Raw genomic sequence first — 20,160 nt, forward strand, 5'->3', positions numbered from 1 at the left:
CACTTCATATATCATCTTGGCTTCCATCTAAGATTGATCTATAAAGAAATTCATCTCTAAAAAAGATTTTGTGTTACTGCAAATTTTCGTTGTAACCTGCTGGAATTTCTCGACGAGAATTCTGCAATCGCAACTTGCACCAATTTCCTTGTTGTTATACTGCCGAAATTTTCTTGATTAAATTAGATATCCTTGCTGTCATATAAATTATGATTTTGCTATCAATTCCCTCATCAATTCTCTCACGTTTTTTGTGGGAATTACGTCGAGAAACTGTTGTTTCTTCGACGACAATTCTACTCTTACAAGACAGCACATACTTGCTGCAACTTCCATTGATTTCTACCAAACCTTTGCTACCATCTACCATAGATCCAAAACTTTTATCTATAGCCCTAAAACTCTACCAAACCACACCCTCAACCTGCACCCAAAATAGCCACAAAACAAGCCTAAACCGTAGCCTACATCCACCAATCTACCAACCCTTTCGACCATCACCTCTCTCAACCAATACATACCTTTAACCCGACAACAAAAGAGAGATCTTGATATCACAGATTAGACGACATATACTATGATATCTGAGGAGGTATTCAATGCTAAATTCGAAGCCTTCGAGGCGCGAATGGAGGATAAGATTGGGATGCTCTTTACCGAACTCAGATTGGGCCGACCACTAAGCCCGAAGAAATCACATCAAGGAGAGAGCTTTGCCCAATCGCACCAAGCCCAAAGATATGACTTCCAAGAGAGGAGAAGCTCTATGACCAACCTCAACTATCCATGTATGAGAGTGGACTTCCCTAGATGGGAAGGAGACCCGATTGGTTGGATCTCGCGCGCGGAGCGATATTTTCGATACCACAAAATCGCAGATGCATCTATGGTGAAAATTGTTAGGATCAAGAGCACTAAGAGGGGGGGGTGAATTAGTGCAGCGGAAATCTTATAATAATTTAAAAACCAAAAGCTGCGTTCGTTCAAAAACTATTATGATGCAAAAGCAAATTCTCAGTTTGTATCTAAGTGCAGTTTGCGTCTAAGCGCAGATTGCGTTTAAGCGCAGTTTTGCGTCTAAGCGCAGTTTTGCGTCTAAACTCAGATTTACGTCTAAATGCAGATTTACGTCTAAACGCAGATTTACGTCTAAACGCAGTTTTACGTCTAAACGCAGTTTTACGTCTAAACGCAGATTTACGTCTAAACGCAGTTTTACGTCTAAACGCAGATTTACGTCTAAACGCAGTTTTACGTCTAGATGCAGATTTACGTCTAAACTTTGAAACTCGTTTGTATACTTGCAGAAGGCAGTATGCAGTTGAAAACGTGAACTGAAATCTGATGATTGAGCGAGGAAAGCCGATTTACGTCTGAATGCAGTTTTACGTCTAAATGTTGAAACTCGTTCGTAAAATCGTAGAGGACAGATTGCAGTTATTAATAGGATTAAAATGTAAGCGTAAACTGCAAAGAAGCTCGTTCGTAAAAGCACGGAAAACAGTTCTGCAGAATCAAGCGTAAACGTAAACTGTAATGTATGAAAATACGAGTTTACGTCTGAATGCAGATTTGGAAGAACAGCACTTAGAACTTGTTCGTGAAAGCGCAGAGAGCAGTAGAGATGAGGGAGGTTTGCAGTAATGATAAAGTGCTCGAAAATAAACGCAAACCAGAGATTTAGAGTGGTTCGGTCAGCCTTGACCTACTCCACTTTTGGCTTCCTCCACCGATGAGGTTGCCGACGTCAACTAGGTGCCTTCCTTCAATGGGCGAAGGCCAAACTTCCCTCTTACAGTTTCTCTCCTTTTGGCAGGCTTAGGAGACAACCTTTACAGACCTTTCTCTCCTCACTTTACAATTGAAAACTTGAAGAACAGAAGGAGGAGACTTAAAGGCTTTACAACACTTTTGAGCTCTTTAGAATCACAGAAAAGATCAAGATTTCGGTATAGGTCTGTGTCTTTTCAGTGCTGAATGGGTGGGGTATTTATAGGCCCCAACCCAATTCAAAATTCGAGCTCAAAACGATCAAATCGATCAAATCCCAGAATTCTGGGATCAGGCGGTTGCACCTCTCGACTGGAGAGGTGGCACCGCCTGGCAGAGCTCGAAGACTGAGCTCTGCCGATTGCTTCTCTCTGCCAGAGCTCGAAGACTGAGCTCGATGGTTGCATCACCTGGCAGAGCTCGAAGACTGAGCTTGGTGATTGCATCACCTGGCAGAGCTCGAAACTGAGCTCGGTGGTTGCATCACCTGGCAGAGCTCCAAGCTGAGCTCAGGCTGATCCACCTCTCTGCCAGAGCTCGAAGACTGAGCTTGGTGAATGCATCACCTGGCAGAGCTCGAGACTGAGCTCAGGCTGATGCACCTCTCTGCCAGAGCTCGAAGACTGAGCTCGGTGGTTGCATCGCCTGGCAGAGCTCGGAACTTGAGCTCTGGCGGTGCAACCTCTTGGCTGGGGCGGTTGCACCTCCCAGCCTCGCAGCCCAGGCGGTTGCACCTCCTGGCTGGGGCGGTTGCACCTCTCAACCCCACAGCCCAGGCGGTTGCACCTCCTGGCTGGGGCGGTTGCACCTCTCAACCCCACAGCCCAGGCGGTTGCACCTCCTGGCTGGGGCGGTTGCACCTCCTGGTGCAATCAGGGTCCGAATGGTTCACTCCATTCGACCCACTTTGAATCTTTTCAGGGGCCCAATTGCCCCAAGATTAAGCTAATGGGGTCACCTCCCATTTTCATGCTTAATCATCATGCTAACTACGATTAACTCTAAGACAACTTCTGCAGCTTTGCTCCGATGCGTCAATCGCTTCTTCCAGCGAGTTTCCTGCCAACTTCCGTCGATCAACCGATAACCCTCGGTGATCCTTCTGCGGACATCCGGCATACTCCTGGACTTTGCGACGATCCACTTGGCGAGTTCCGACGAGCTTCGCTTGGCAAGCTTCTGGACTTCTCGGATCTGTTCTCTCTGAACCTCCGACGACCGTCCGAACTTCCGTCGAACTCTCGAACTCCCAACGTGATCATGATCTTGACTCCGGCGTAACTCCTGCTGCTTGTCTTACTCTCATCGTAGTTAATCCTGCACACTTATCTCAACACATAGATTAGATAACAAATGACAATTGACTTCATCATCAAAATCCGAGATTCAACAATCTCCCCCTTTTTGATGATGACAATCAATTGATAAAGGAGTTGTCCTTAACTCCCCCTATCTATATGCCATAGTTGAGATAAGTCAACCTTGAATTCAAGACCTAAGAATTCAAGTGACGTATTGATAAGTTAGATCAGTTAAACTTATCAATGCTCCCATCATGATGCCTATCATGATGTATCTCTTCAAGAATTATGTCAAAGCATGACATACATCATCAAGTTTGTATGATAGTGTTTGTAACCATTCATCATGTAATCATATAAAGCTACGAAGGACTTTTTACATGATGCTCACATTTGAGATTTTCTAGTACGTTTGCATTTTCTTCACAATATCAAATCAAGATATGATGCAAACTATAGTACATGTTCACATATCTCTTGGTGATGCAAGGATGGCATAACATTGTTTATAGCATCACTCAAGTATTTGCAACTATGACATAGATATGATTATGGCAGTTCAGCTATGACATAGTGTTTATCAATTCATATTTTTCTCCCCCTTTGTCATCAACAAAAAGCATGATAGCATTATCAAGCATATAAAGGAAGTCATGACACATATATCTCTTTATTGTTTTTGCTTGACGGAGGAAAGTCATTTTCCAAAGAGTTTTCATAAGAGTGTACGGGAACATCCCATTTTTAGCATACAACCCGAAAAATGAACTTCTTACATGCATTTGGTTAAAAATATTTGTCACATAATTTGCAACATGTTATTTGATCAAGCGTTGTCAAGGCATGTAATAGTAATAACATTTGAAAAATAAATTTAAGTATTCGGACATATCAACATTCCTAATTCTCTTCTTATGTAATCAAATTGTTCTTCACATAGGGGTTTTGTGAAGATATCAGCTAGTTGATGTTTGGTATCAATAAACTCTATGGTTACATCATGATTAGTGACATGATCTCGTATAAAGTGATGTCTAATATCAATGTGTTTTGTTCTTGAGTGTTGTATGGGATTTTTAGTTAAGCATATTGCACTCGTGTTATCACATTTAATGGGAATATCTTTAAGATTTACTTTGTAATCTTCTAAAGTGTTTTTCATCCATACAACTTGCGCACAGCATGCACTTGCTGCAATGTATTCAGCTTCGGTTGTTGATAGGGCAACCGAGTTTTGTTTCTTAGATGACCAGGATACAAGGGCATGTCCTAAAAATTGACATGATCCTGATGTGCTTTTTCTGTCTAGTTTACAGCCAGCGAAGTCCGCATCAGCATAGGCTGTTAATTCAAAATTTTCTGATTTTGGGTACCATAATCCTAGATTGGTAGTTCCATTAAGATATCTGAGTATTCTTTTGACTGCTTTGAGATGAGATATCTTAGGGTCTGATTGAAATCTAGCACAAAGTCCTACACTGAACATGATGTCTGGTCTGGTGGCAGTGAGGTAAAGTAAACTTCCTATCATACCCCTATAGGTTTTTTGATCGAAGCTTTCTCCATTCTCATCAATTTCTAACTTAGTGGAGGTGCTCATAGGGGTGTCAATGGCTTTTGAATCATTCATTTTGAACTTCTTTAGCAAACTCTCAGCATATTTGGTTTGACTAATAAAGATGCCATTGCTTAGTTGTTTGATTTGTAGGCCTAAGAAGAATGTTAACTCTCCCATTAGACTCATTTCGAATTCATGACTCATAGTTTTCGCAAAGGATTCACAAAGAGATTCATTTGTAGAACCAAAGATAATGTCATCAACATAAATCTGAACAATGAGAAAATCATTTTCAAAATTCTTGATAAACAATGTAGTATCAACCTTGCCTTTTATGAAATTATTTTCAATGAGAAAAGAGCTAAGTCTCTCATACCAAGCCCTTGGGGCTTGTTTTAAACCATAGAGAGCTTTAGTTAATCTAAACACATGATTAGGGTAGCCATTATTTTCAAATCCAGGAGGTTGTTCAACATAAACTTCTTCGGAAATGAAACCATTTAGAAAAGCGCTTTTAACATCCATTTGAAATAACTTAAAATTATTGCAACTAGCGTAGGCAAGGAGCATCCTTATGGCTTCCAATCGAGCCACAGGTGCGAAGGTTTCTTCGTAATCGATACCTTCTTCTTGGTTGAAACCTTTGGCCACTAATCTAGCCTTGTTTCTAACCACGATACCATTTTCATCTTGCTTGTTTCTAAAGACCCATTTAGTACCAATTACTAAATGGTCATTTGGCCTAGGAACAAGCGTCCACACCTCATTTCTCTCAAATTGATTTAATTCATCTTGCATTGCGATAATCCATGAATCATCTTTCATGGCTTCATCAACACATTTGGGTTCAATTTGGGAGAGAAAAGCGGCGTTGGCACAAAAGTTTTTAAAAGAAGATCGTGTTTGAACCCCCTTTGATGTGTCTCCTAGGATTAGCTCCTTAGGATGAGCATCTATATACTTCCAATCCTTGGGTAAGGATGTTTTGGAAGTGGATGCAACCAAGTTGCTAGTTGGAGACGGGGTTTCGTTTAAATTCAAGGAATCAAAATTAATATCATCATCAAGATCATTTTTCTTAATTTCTGAAATCTCATTGAAAACAACATGGATGGATTCTTCAATAATTAAGGTTCTTTTATTGAAGATGCGAAAAGCTTTAGAAACCGAAGAATAACCAAGAAAGATTCCTTCATCAGATTTAGCATCGAATTTTCCTAAGTTATCCTTTTCATTCAAGATAAAACACTTACACCCAAAGACTTTAAAATATGAGACATTGGGTTTTTTGTTATTCCATAACTCATAAGGAGTTTTGGTGAGTAAGGGTCTTACTAGGACTCTATTTAAAATATAACATGCAGTGTTTACAGCTTCGGCCCAAAAATATTTGGGTAGGCTATGTTCATTCAACATGGTTCTTGCCATTTCTTGCAAATTTCGATTTTTTCTTTCTACTACCCCATTTTGTTGAGGATTTCTTGGAGTAGAGAAGTTATGGTTGTATCCGTTGAGTTCACAGAATTCTTGGAAGTCTTGGTTTTGAAATTCTCCACCGTGATCACTTCTAATTGACGAAATCATAGATTCCTTCTCATTTTGAACAAGTTTACAAAACTTGGTAAAATGTCTAAAGCATTCATTTTTTTGTTTTAAGAAGTAGGTCCATGTATATCTGCTGTAGTCATCAATAATGACAAAGGCGTATTTGCTACCTCCTAGACTCGATGTAGAGATTGGTCCGAACAAGTCCATATGGATCAATTGTAAGGGCCTAGAGGTGCTTATTTGATTCTTAGCTTTGAAGCTACCCCTAATTTGCTTACCTAATTGGCAAGCATCACATACATTATCTTTGATGAACTTGATATGAGGAATTCCTCTTACAAGTTCTCTAGATGATACTTGATTGATTAGTTTCATGCTAGCATGACCTAATCTTCTATGCCATAGCCAAGCATCCTCATTCATAACGGCAAAGCACATTTCATCACATAAGTCATTGATGTCAATAGTGTATACGTTGTTTTGTTTTAATGCAATCATAGATACATTTTTGTGTGGTTTTTCAATGATGCAGGCATTAGATTCAAATCTTATAATATATCCTTTATCACATAATTGACTAATGCTCAAGAGGTTATGTTTTAAACCATCAACTAGTAAAACATCTTCAATAGAGAGGTTGGATTTGTTACCTATGGTTCCTTTGCCAATGATTTTACCCTTGTTGTTGTCTCCGAAGGTGACATATCCTTCGTCTATGCTAGAGAGCTTAGAGAATTGAGATGGATCTCCGGTCATATGCCTTGAGCATCCACTATCAAGGTACCATTTCTTGCTCCTAGCTTGCGATTGTTTAGTTTTCTACAAGAAAGGATGACGTTTAGGTACCCATTTGCTTTTGGGTGCCTCATAAATAGATCTACATTTTCTATCATGTTGCATAGAGTTTATCATGGTTCCTTTAGGAACCCAAATCAATTTGTTTGGACTTATTTTCTTGAATGGACAACAATGTGTCTTGTGTCCAGATTTGCAACAAAAGTTGCACTTGGTTTGGTGTTGAACGTGTAAGATGGGGCCTTTTACAAAGGTAGTTGGATTTCGGTGAGGACTCCTCACAAATCCAATCCCACTTCTTTTGGGAGCATGACCCTTGTTTGTAAGGATCATGTTTAATGACTTGCTACCAACCTCGAATTTCTTCAAGGTGTCCTTAAGTAGCAAGTTCTCTTTTTGTATAGTTTCTAACTCATGACATTTGATACATGACTTTAAACTATCATGATGTTCGATTTTTAATTTATCAAACTCACAAGTAAGATTATCATGTACCTTTTTTAGCAACTTGTATTTTCTATTTATAACTTTGCATTCATCAAATAAATCATGGAAGGCATTTAGTAATTCATCGAAAGATAAATCAGCATCTAATAAATCCGTTACCTCCTCTTCGATGGCCATAAAGGCGTAATGAGCAACTTGCTCGGTGTTGGACTCCTCTTCCTCAGATGCGCTCGAATCATCCCATGTTGCTTGGAGCGCCTTCTTCTTTGTTGTTCTTTTCTTGACTTGGGAACAATCACTTTTGTAGTGTCCCGGCTTTTTACATTCGTAGCAGATCACTTGGTCCTTCTTTGATTCAAGTTTATTTTTCACATCGTTTTTAAACTTGTTTCTTTTGAAGAATTTCTTAAACTTTCTTGTCAAAAGTGCCAAGTCATCGTCACAATCCTCATCACTTGAGTTTTCTCTCAAGTGGCATTCAGAAGTTTTAAGTGCCATATCCTTCATGTTCTTTGGAAGGATGTCTTCTTGCTCTTCATGAGCTTTGCAGGTCATTTCGTAGGTCATTAATGACCCGATTAGTTCTTCAAGAGGGAAATTTTGCAGATCTTTTGCCTCTTGAATGGCGGTGACTTTAGGATCCCAACTCTTAGGAAGGGATCTTAGTATCTTATTAACAAGCTCAAAATCCGAAAAGCTCTTTCCGAGTCCTTTTAGACCGTTGACGACATCCGTGAAACGGGTAAACATGTCGCCAATGGTTTCACTCGGTTTCATTCGGAAAAGTTCAAAAGAATGCAGCAACAGATTGATTTTTGACTCTTTCACTCTACTTGTGCCCTCGTGGGTCACTTCAAGTGTGTGCCAAATATCAAAAGCAGTTTCGCAAGTTGAAACACGATTAAACTCGTTTTTATCAAGTGCGCAAAATAAGGCATTCATAGCCTTTGCATTAAGAGCGAAAGCCTTCTTCTCCAAATCGTTCCAATCGATCATTGGAAGAGAAGATTTTGAAAATCCATTTTCAACAAGGTTCCACAGTTCAAAATCCATAGAAATAAGAAAGATCCTCATTCGGGTCTTCCAGTAAGTGTAGTCCGTTCCACTGAACATGGGTGGACGTGTAATCGAATGCCCCTCTTGGTTTCCGGCGTATGCCATCTCTCTTGGGTTTTAATCCTTTAGAGAGTTAACCTTGCTCTGATACCAATTGTTAGGATCAAGAGCACTAAGAGGGGGGGGGGTGAATTAGTGCAGCGGAAATCTTATAATAATTTAAAAACCAAAAGCTGCGTTCGTTCAAAAACTATTATGATGCAAAAGCAAATTCTCAGTTTGTATCTAAGTGCAGTTTGCGTCTAAGCGCAGATTGCGTTTAAGCGCAGTTTTGCGTCTAAGCGCAGTTTTGCGTCTAAACTCAGATTTACGTCTAAATGCAGATTTACGTCTAAACGCAGATTTACGTCTAAACGCAGTTTTACGTCTAAACGCAGTTTTACGTCTAAACGCAGATTTACGTCTAAACGCAATTTTACGTCTAAACGTAGTTTTACGTCTAAACGCAGATTTACGTCTAAACGCAGTTTTACGTCTAGACGCAGATTTACGTCTAAACTTTGAAACTCGTTTGTATACTTGCAGAAGGCAGTATGCAGTTGAAAACGTGAACTGAAATCTGATGATTGAGCGAGGAAAGTCGATTTACGTCTGAATGCAGTTTTACGTCTAAATGTTGAAACTCGTTCGTAAAATCGTAGAGGACAGATTGCAGTTATTAATAGGATTAAAATGTAAGCGTAAACTGCAAAGAAGCTCGTTCGTAAAAGCACGGAAAACAGTTCTGCAGAATCAAGCGTAAACGTAAACTGTAATGTATGAAAATACGAGTTTACGTCTGAATGCAGATTTGGAAGAACAGCACTTAGAACTTGTTCGTGAAAGCGCAGAGAGCAGTAGAGATGAGGGAGGTTTGCAGTAATGATAAAGTGCTCGAAAATAAACGCAAACCAGAGATTTAGAGTGGTTCGGTCAGCCTTGACCTACTCCACTTTTGGCTTCCTCCACCGATGAGGTTGCCGACGTCAACTAGGTGCCTTCCTTCAATGGGCGAAGGCCAAACTTCCCTCTTACAGTTTCTCTCCTTTTGGCAGGCTTAGGAGACAACCTTTACAGACCTTTCTCTCCTCACTTTACAATTGAAAACTTGAAGAACAGAAGGAGGAGACTTAAAGGCTTTACAACACTTTTGAGCTCTTTAGAATCACAGAAAAGATCAAGATTTCGGTATAGGTCTGTGTCTTTTCAGTGCTGAATGGGTGGGGTATTTATAGGCCCCAACCCAATTCAAAATTCGAGCTCAAAACGATCAAATCGATCAAATCCCAGAATTCTGGGATCAGGCGGTTGCACCTCTCGACTGGAGAGGTGGCACCGCCTGGCAGAGCTCGAAGACTGAGCTCTGCCGATTGCTTCTCTCTGCTAGAGCTCGAAGACTGAGCTCGATGGTTGCATCACCTGGCAGAGCTCGAAGACTGAGCTTGGTGATTGCATCACCTGGCAGAGCTCGAAACTGAGCTCGGTGGTTGCATCACCTGGCAGAGCTCCAAGCTGAGCTCAGGCTGATCCACCTCTCTGCCAGAGCTCGAAGACTGAGCTTGGTGAATGCATCACCTGGCAGAGCTCGAGACTGAGCTCAGGCTGATGCACCTCTCTGCCAGAGCTCGAAGACTGAGCTCGGTGGTTGCATCGCCTGGCAGAGCTCGGAACTTGAGCTCTGGCGGTGCAACCTCTTGGCTGGGGCGGTTGCACCTCCCAGCCTCGCAGCCCAGGCGGTTGCACCTCCTGGCTGGGGCGGTTGCACCTCTCAACCCCACAGCCCAGGCGGTTGCACCTCCTGGCTGGGGCGGTTGCACCTCTCAACCCCACAGCCCAGGCGGTTGCACCTCCTGGCTGGGGCGGTTGCACCTCCTGGTGCAATCAGGGTCCGAATGGTTCACTCCATTCGACCCACTTTGAATCTTTTCAGGGGCCCAATTGCCCCAAGATTAAGCTAATGGGGTCACCTCCCATTTTCATGCTTAATCATCATGCTAACTACGATTAACTCTAAGACAACTTCTGCAGCTTTGCTCCGATGCGTCAATCGCTTCTTCCAGCGAGTTTCCTGCCAACTTCCGTCGATCAACCGATAACCCTCGGTGATCCTTCTGCGGACATCCGGCATACTCCTGGACTTTGCGACGATCCACTTGGCGAGTTCCGACGAGCTTCGCTTGGCAAGCTTCTGGACTTCTCGGATCTGTTCTCTCTGAACCTCCGACGACCGTCCGAACTTCCGTCGAACTCTCGAACTCCCAACGTGATCATGATCTTGACTCCGGCGCAACTCCTGCTGCTTGTCTTACTCTCATCGTAGTTAATCCTGCACACTTATCTCAACACATAGATTAGATAACAAATGACAATTGACTTCATCATCAAAATCCGAGATTCAACAAAAATTACAGCTATACATCTTGAAGGGGATGCTATACAGTGGTTTGATTGGTTTGAACATACTTATGGAGTCTTTTCATGGCAACAATTCAAAGAAGGACTGCTGATACGCTTCAAACCAACCGATTACGAGAATATTAACGGACAACTAGCAAAGATCCGACAAACCTCCACCATTCAGGAGTATCAAACCAGGTTTGAAAGGTTATCTAATCAAACTCATGATTAGTCTCAAAAACAGCTATTGAGGACCTTCATTGAGGGCTTGAAGCCGGAGATTCGAGGAGAAGTTAAAGCGTGATAACTGTATACGCTTATGGCAGCCATCTCTTTCGCACGACATCAAGAGGAGCAATTGAACCATGAATCTCGGAGGACTAGGGTCACTCCTCAACCAGTAATATTGAAGCCCTCAGCCCCCCCTACTGTCGACCAAGTCCCTACACCAAAGAGGTTAACAGGAGAAGAGCTTCGGGAGCGATATGCGAAGGGGTTATGTTGGCATTGTGACGAGTCGTGGAGCTGTGAGCATCGCTGTAGTAAAGGGAGACTTCTTATGATTGAACCAATAGAAGAAGAGGTCATTGAACATTCAGAAGAGAGCCTGAAATATAACATCTCATTAGTCCCACATCGGAAGTGGGCAATGTGTATGATTAGCTTATAAGGGCCTGATGAGTGTACTACGTAACCTCCCGCTTAAGCATTTTGGTCCGTGGTTGCAAGGACCAAAATGGAGTTACTGGCTAGTTAGCTCATCAGACTCAGGTCGTGACATTTGGTATCAGAGCCGACCTAGCATTTGGGCAGGGTGAGAGGGCTCGAGTAGGAAAGGGCTACTCGTGGATGGAGTCAGAGAACTCATCACGGCGTGGAGCCACCACTGAGTTAATCCTCACATGCACTATGCTAGGGTTCGATCTGGGATATATCGAGTCTTGACGAGGACGTCAAACTAATTGAGTTGGGGATATTATAACATCTCATTAGTCCCACATCGGAAGTGGGCAATGTGTATGATTAGCTTATAAGGGCCTGATGAGTGTACTACGTAACCTCCCGCTTAAGCATTTTGGTCCGTGGTTGCAAGGACCAAAATGGAGTTACTGGCTAGTTAGCTCATCAGACTCAGGTCGTGACATTTGGTATCAGAGCCGACCTAGCATTTGGGCAGGGTGAGAGGGCTCGAGTAGGAAAGGGCTACTCGTGGATGGAGTCAGAGAACTCATCACGGCGTGGAGCCACCACTGAGTTAATCCTCACATGCACTATGCTAGGGTTCGATCTGGGATATATCGAGTCTTGACGAGGACGTCAAACTAATTGAGTTGGGGATATTATAACATCTCATTAGTCCCACATCGGAAGTGGGCAATGTGTATGATTAGCTTATAAGGGCCTGATGAGTGTACTACGTAACCTCCCGCTTAAGCATTTTGGTCCGTGGTTGCAAGGACCAAAATGGAGTTACTGGCTAGTTAGCTCATCAGACTCAGGTCGTGACATTTGGTATCAGAGCCGACCTAGCATTTGGGCAGGGTGAGAGGGCTCGAGTAGGAAAGGGCTACTCGTGGATTGAGTCAGAGAACTCATCACGGCGTGGAGCCACCACTGAGTTAATCCTCACATGCACTATGCTAGGGTTCGATCTGGGATATGTCGAGTCTTGACGAGGACGTCAAACTAATTGAGTTGGGGATATTATAACATCCCATTAGTCCCACATCGGAAGTGGGCAATGTGTATGATTAGCTTATAAGGGCCTGATGAGTGTACTACGTAACCTCCCGCTTAAGCATTTTGGTCCGTGGTTGCAAGGACCAAAATGGAGTTATTGGCTAGTTAGCTCATCAGACTCAGGTCGTGACATGAAACATGAAGAAGAAGATACAGAAGAAGAGCCACAATCGATCGAAGTTACGGTACATGCACTAGCCGACTACTCAAACCCGCAAACGATGAAAGTTGGAGGCCTTCTCAAACAACAACCGATCACTGTTCTCATCGACACGGGGAGTACTAATAACTTTCTAAACAGTAAGGTTACTGTCCAGATAGCTTTACCTATTGAGAATTGCAGCAGGTTTCCTATTGAGAATTGCAGCAGGTTTGACGTTAAGATCGCCGATGGATGGATTTTGAAGTATGATCGTAGGCGCCCGCAAGAGAAACTATTGCTGCAGAACCAAGAGATAATTGCATATTTCTTCCTTCTCCCGCTTGATGATCATGAGGCCATGCTCATAATTAAATGGCTGACAACATAAGGTGATACTTCTGGGAATTTTATGCAACTAATTATGAAATTTTATAATAAGGAGAAACAGGTGATACTGAACGAGAAACATGGGGGCGATGTAACGATGATTTGCACACAACAAATGAAGAAGATTTTGCATGAAGAATGCCGTAGATTTTTGGTACAACTTGAGCAGCAAACTAAGGGAGAGCCAATAGAATTTGAAGATCTAAACCTACTTCCTTTGCTTGCTGAATTTTCAGATATATTTGACGAACCTTACAACCTACCTCTTACCCGTCGGCATGATCATTATATAACGATTCTTTCAGACAAACCTCCAGCAAATACTCGGCCATATCAATATCTACATCTCCAGAAGGATGAAACAGAAAGGATTGTAAAAGAGATGCTCAAAACAGGAGTTATTCGGCCAAGTTACAACCTCTACTCTTCACCGGTGCTACTTGTACGCAAGAAGGATGGAACATGGCGAATATGCATTGATTACCGAGCTTTAAATGGCATCACCGTCAAAGACAAGTACCCAATACCAGTGGTGGATGAACTTCTTGATGAATTAAAAGGAGCTCGAGTCTTCACGAAGTTGGACCTCCGATCCGGTTACCACCAAATTCGGCATTTACGGATTGTTCTGACGATCCTTCGGGAGAATACTCTTTTTGTAAAGCAACCAAAGTGCAGCTTTCTCCAGCAAAAAGTAGAGTACCTTGGGCATATAATATCAGAAAAAGGAGTGGTAGGAGACCCAGCAAAAATTGAGGCAATGCAAGGCTGGCCGAAACCTACAAACATGAAATTACTGCGAGGGTTCCTTGGACTAACGGGCTACTACCAAAAATTTGTTAAGGACTATGGGAAGATCAGTGCACCACTCACTTCTTTACTGAAAAAAGATGCTTTCCAATGGTCGGACAAAGCCTCTGCTGCCTTCGACAAACTTAAGGCAGCCATGACAACGACGCCGGTGCTTGCGCTACCAGATTTCAATAGACCCTTCATCATTGAGGCCGACGCATCTAGAGTCGGAATTGGAGCCGTTCTCATGCAAGATGGTCGACCACTCACATACACTAGCAAGACACTATCTCCCTCCCATCAAAATAAGTCAATATATGATAAGGAGATGCTTGTCATTGTGCGCGCAGCAACGAGGTGGAGACCCTACTTGAATGGTCGACGATTTCAAATTAAAATCGTCCATAAAAGCCTCAAGTACTTTTTGGAGCGAAAGATATCATCCCCTGAGCAGCAAAAATGGGTAACAAAACTTCTTGGATTTGATTATGAAATAACTTACAAAAAGGGGAAAGAGAATATTCTTGCAGATACGCTTTCGTAGCTACCCGAGCAAGCTGAAGTTTCAGTCGTTTCACTTCCGACCAGCGACTTCCTTGAGGATATTAAGATGGAATGGCAGGAAGATTCAGAGACAAGTAAGATTATAAAAAAATTGCAGGAAGCACCAAGCTCTGTGGCTCATTACAATTGGGATTCAAAAGAATTATACTATAAGGGACGCATTGTGCTTATGATAAATTCTACTTGCATCTTCACGAGCAGATTTTGGACAAAGTTATTATATATACAGGGTACTAAATTGAAAAGGAGTACGGTATATCACCCGTAAATCAACGGCCAGACAAAATTTATAAATAGGTGCTTGGTGATAGCCCAAAGCCACCCACCAAATATGACTATCCAAGGAGAACTCCAGACCCAACCAAGTGTCACTATTGATCGACGGATCGTGACTCGACGACGACGACCCACTACTACAGTGCTAATACAGTGGGTGAACTTACCAACAGAAGATGCCACTTGGGATAACTATGACGACTTGAAGATCAAATTCCCAAAATTCATGAATCGTCAGCCTCGAGGACAAGGCTGATTTGAAGAGGGCGGGTTTGTTAGGACTCTAGCTAGGAGAGTCCTAATTGAGAGAGACATTCATGTAAAACTTACCTAAGCCGACCCCTATTAAAGAGGTGAAGAGGCCGACTAGGGTTAGGAGATTGTTTCTTAGAGATAAATTAGGAGTCGTAAAGAAATAGGAGTCTTGATTAGAAGTCTATTAGGAATTGGTTAGAAGAAGGAGTCTTGAGTAAGAGTCTTTGAGTAGGAGTCATATTAGGAGTTAGGATTTAGAAACCTTATAAATAACCATGTATTCCTCCTCTTTTCATAGCAATAGATGAATATTTTCTGCAGCCTTTAAGCAGCAACTTGGAGGGAGGAACCCCTATAGAGTTCCAAGGAGGCCGATCCCCTAAAGAGATCAACCCCAAGTTTAGAATCTACAAGGGTTCTAACCGCTTGTTAAATCTTTGATCATTTATTGTACAGTTGTGACAAACTTTGGGCCGAAGATTTTAAAATCAAACTTGCTGTTTTGCATTCGAGTCAAGCTTTTGTGGACTTGTAGAAGACAAGCAGGTTCGTTCTTATGCAGCTTGATCATCTTATCTCAAGTTGAAATTGACATTGGGACTAAATCTACTCAAACTTGCACTTAACTTTTTTTTCAATTAAATTCTAGACCACAAGCTGGCATCAAATCTGTTCTCTTTATGATGAAAGTTGAATTTATGACCTGTTCTATTTGTAACTGCTTTTATCAATCATTAGTGTAGGTTTTAACATTCCAGGAAGCAACCCTATGTCATTATGATTTATGTGTAGGATTTATTGTGTTATATGGTTAACTATTTTGACATATCACGGCAGAAAAACTACTTTGTTTTCTTTTCTGTTTTTGAATAAAATATGTTACTTTTTTTTTATATCTAAAGCTTAAAACTGCATGCATAATGTATTCAGAGTATGTCACAATAATGAGGCCAGATCAAGATTTATCAAATGATACTTCTATTAACAGCAGATGTAAAGAAGCTTGAGAAGATCTGTGATGTTCTCAACTTGCCTACTAATGTTCTCTCTTATGTTTGAAATTTTCTTCTTCTTTCTCTAGGACATCGCCTTGGATTGTGTCATTCTCAAGTTGACAACATAAAAATTAGTGAGGTTCACGGCATCATCGGCAGATGAAAGATGTCACCAAGGTCTTGTGGAACCAGTCTTGCATCTCTCAGTTGCACCTCATGGAAGTCAAGGTCACTAGCAAGACCTAGGGAAAAAGGAGCAAAGCTAGTAATGATGTCATAGATCTTAAAACTTGCTGACGATTGCATTCTCCATTGCTAGTGATTGCAGATATTTCTTGGTGGAAGAAGACATGCAATTCCATGAGTGTCAAGTTTGAGGTGTTCAAAATTTCTTGTCTCTCAAGCGAGTTATCTAACTGGTAGCAGTTCATTTTCAGCAATCAATTTTTGTTAACAGCAATGATGGCAGTGGGTACCAAGCGACTCTTCCAGGTCATTGCCGTGGTTGATACGGCGTTTGATAGTTTTCATGATGCAACACCAGTTTTACTTCTCTCTGGCAGATCAATGATTCGAGAACTTCAAAGAGGAAGACTTCAGGTTAGATTTTGGTTCAGAATGGGGGTGAAAATTCTTTTAAAATAAATAATAATAATAAAGTTTAAGTTTATGAATATTTAAGTAATCTTAAGTATATTTACAGAATCGAATCAGTTTTATTTGATCCGATCGATTCATACGGTTTATCAAAAAATGGTTCGGGTCGACTGATTTATTTTATTTTTTAATATAATCAATCCAATAAGTAAATCAGATCCAACTAACTGATTTGATTTGATCCTAATAACTATGATACGTAGAATTGAGAGCCACACAACAATGGTGTGTTGTGTTATCTCATCCTGTTTTCACCTTACATATGTTCTGACTTGAAGTGTCGAATTTCTCCCTTGAATACATCTTCGTTGCCCTTCTAATGTGGATGACACATCAGTATCAACAAAGAGCATGTTATATAGCCTTTGTATTTGTGTGTACTATTGCTTCAGTGTCACCAAGTCACGCGTTGAAGTCAACTTGAATTATTTTAATATCTTACAGATTTGTGTAGTGACGTGTCGATTGTTGCTCCGCATCCCACATACATCGAACCTGCACAGAGCTGAGACACTAAACAACATGGTCAAAGATTATTCCAGGAAGCAACATTTTAATGTCCTTCATATATCCAATCCATTAGCATTGCCTGTAATGCGTCTTGTTCGTCATATTCCACAGTTTGTGGGGGCTCCTTCCATCCATGGTTCCCTTCTTCCTCCCAGTGCTACCATTTATGATCTTGGTCTCTCCTCCTCCTGCTGTGAGTGCTCTGCCAAAACAGACCAACATCAATTTGGGTTCCTCCCTCGACGCCTCCGATGGTGCTTCCTGGTCCTCCCCCTCCGGCCACTTTGCCTTCGGGTTTTACCCCAAAGCAAAAGGGTTGGCCATCGGAGTCTGGCTCACCACCACACCAAAGAAGACCGTGGTGTGGACAGCTAACCGGGACGATCCCCCCATAACCGACGGCTACCTCAGGTTGACCGAGGATGGTCGGCTTCTCTGGCGTGCTCTCAGTGGGGAGAAGGCCCTGTCACAAGGTTCCGGGAAGGCCGCCCTGGCGGCCATGATCGACACTGGGAACTTCGTCTTGTACAATTCCGATGGAGCGATCATTTGGTCTACTTTTAGTTCTCCCACAGACACGCTTCTACCTGGGCAAAGCCTGTTCCCGGATGGCCAGCTCTTCTCCAGCGTATCGGAAGCTGACAGGTCCACCGGGAAGTACTGGCTGTGCAACCAAAACGATGGCAATCTCGTGTTGTACCCTGTCGGCACATCCAACCCCGACGATTCCTACTGGAGCACAGGCACCTTCGGGAATGGCTTCCGGTTCACGCTTATTCTTAACAGCACTGGTTTACTGTACTTATACGACAACAGTGGCAATTCCAATAACATCAGCCTGTCCAAGGTTTCTTCTGGTTCTCAGAGTGGAACTCAGGTCTACTACCGGGCGATCATCGATGTAGATGGAATTCTCAGGCTTTACTCTCACAGCTTCTCCAACAATGGCAGATCGACGACAAGAGTCGAATGGGCAGCACTGCAGGATCCTTGTTCGGTGAAAGGTGTGTGCCCGCTCAACAGCTTCTGCAGCCCGAACGCCGAGGAAGAGCCCGTTTGCTCCTGTCTCCCTGGTTTCGACTTCGTCGATCCAACCCAAAGCGCACTTGGTTGCGCGCGGAATTCATCAGGAGATTGCAGCACGAGGAGCCCCGATGTTGGGGACGAAGGCTTGACCGTGGTAACAGTGAAGAAGACGACGTGGTCCAACAAGGCTTACTCCATTCTGTCGCCCATGACGAGCATGGATGCGTGCAGGGCCGCATGCTTGAACGACTGCTTCTGCGAGGCGGCGTTGTTCACGGGTGATAAATGCTGTAAACAGACGCTTCCTTTGAGATATGGGAGGACCGGCAGCAACGACACGCTGCTCCTCAAGGTCAAAGCTGCAAGGAAGCAAGCAGTGGTTCACGAAAGGGAGAGTAAACTGCGTGTTGACGTCTTGGTCGTGGGTGTAGTTCTTGCTGGCCTCTCAGTCATCGTCTTCGCCATATCTGGATATTGCTTCCTTGAACGTAAAAGGGCTGCAAGATACACGAGGACGCCAGAGTCTGATAACTCTGGTTCTGATGATTACAGCACGCTGAAATCGTATTCTTACGGAGAGCTGGAGAGAGCCACAGAGAACTTCAGGGAAGAGCTGGGCAGGGGAGCCTTTGGAACGGTGTTCAAGGGAACGGTTTCCGATGGAGCAAGAGTGATTGCTGTGAAGAGACTGGAGAAGATGGTCGAGGAAGGAGAGAGGGAGTTCCAGAGAGAGGTGAGAGCCATTGGCAGAACACATCACAAGAACCTGGTGCGATTGCTCGGCTTCTGCAACCAAGACTCGAGTCGACTGCTGGTGTACGAGTACATGAGCAACGGCTCGCTTGCGGATCTCCTCTTCAAGGCTGAATCCTGGCCGACATGGCGAGAAAGATGCAGGATCGCGTTGGACGTGGCCAGGGGATTGTACTATCTGCACGAGGAGCTGGAGAACCACATCATCCACTGCGACATCAAGCCTCAGAACATCCTCATGGACGCCACCGGGGCCGCAAAGATCGCCGACTTCGGGCTGGCCAAGCTGCTGATGCCCGACCAAACAAGAACCTACACGGGCATCAGAGGAACCAGGGGGTACCTCGCGCCGGAATGGCACAAGAACGCGCCGATAACAGTGAAGGCCGACGTGTACAGCTACGGAGTTGTGCTCTTGGAGATCATATGCTGCAGGAGGAACATGGAACTGGAGGAGGCCGGCCATGGCGAAACCCTTCTTGAACTTGCGTATGAATGCTTGGTGGATGATGAGTTCGGAAGGTTGAAGAAGGACGAAGCCATGGATGAGGCGGAGCTGGAGAGGATGGTCAGAGCTGGGCTTTGGTGCGTTCAGGAACAGCCCGTCTTCCGGCCTTCGATGAAGAACGTGATCATGATGATCGAAGGGCATATGAAAGCGCCTCTTCCTCCACCGCCGGCATCCTTTTCATCTTAATAGCGTGCCGGTATACACTCTGCGTTACAACTTAAGAGACGAGTCAAATTGGAAATATAAACACGATAATTAGCAATGTAATTATAATTGTCATTAGCCACGTTGTGGAGAACTCGACGAGTTTATAGCTGGCCTCAACAACCGTCATATCGCGTCGTAACGGTTTCTGCTTTCGGATATAGCATTGTGATGGGTCTATAAAAACCCTGTGAGCGCTCGCGTTTGTTGATTCCTGTCTGAAACCTCCGTCTTGGGGTTCGTCGAGTTCATCCCCAAATCGAGTCTCCCTCTCTCTCTCTCTCTCGCCTTATGCAGCTCTCTGCTCTCCTTTCACCCGCGAATTTGGAGTCAAAACCTGTCGAACGGAACCATTGTCGTCTCTGTTGCAAATTGTGTTCAGGTATTGTGCCCTTTACTACCTCGTGTTGCTGCGATCCTTGCTTCCTTCTTACGGT

General features: G+C 43.2%; 1 protein-coding gene across 1 annotated transcript; it reads left to right on the plus strand.

The window, feature by feature from the left end:
• Window positions 1–17,233: 17,233 nt before the first annotated feature.
• LOC135633777 (G-type lectin S-receptor-like serine/threonine-protein kinase LECRK2) lies at window positions 17,234–19,830 on the plus strand. Its single transcript, XM_065143675.1, has one exon. The coding sequence runs from the start codon at window positions 17,363–17,365 to the stop codon at window positions 19,703–19,705; it is 2,343 nt and encodes a 780-aa protein (XP_064999747.1). The 5' UTR covers window positions 17,234–17,362; the 3' UTR covers window positions 19,706–19,830.
• The last annotated feature ends 330 nt before the right edge of the window (window positions 19,831–20,160 follow it).

This window comes from Musa acuminata, chromosome BXJ3-3, assembly GCF_036884655.1.
Source record: "Musa acuminata AAA Group cultivar baxijiao chromosome BXJ3-3, Cavendish_Baxijiao_AAA, whole genome shotgun sequence".
NCBI classification, from domain to species: Eukaryota; Viridiplantae; Streptophyta; class Magnoliopsida; order Zingiberales; family Musaceae; genus Musa; species Musa acuminata.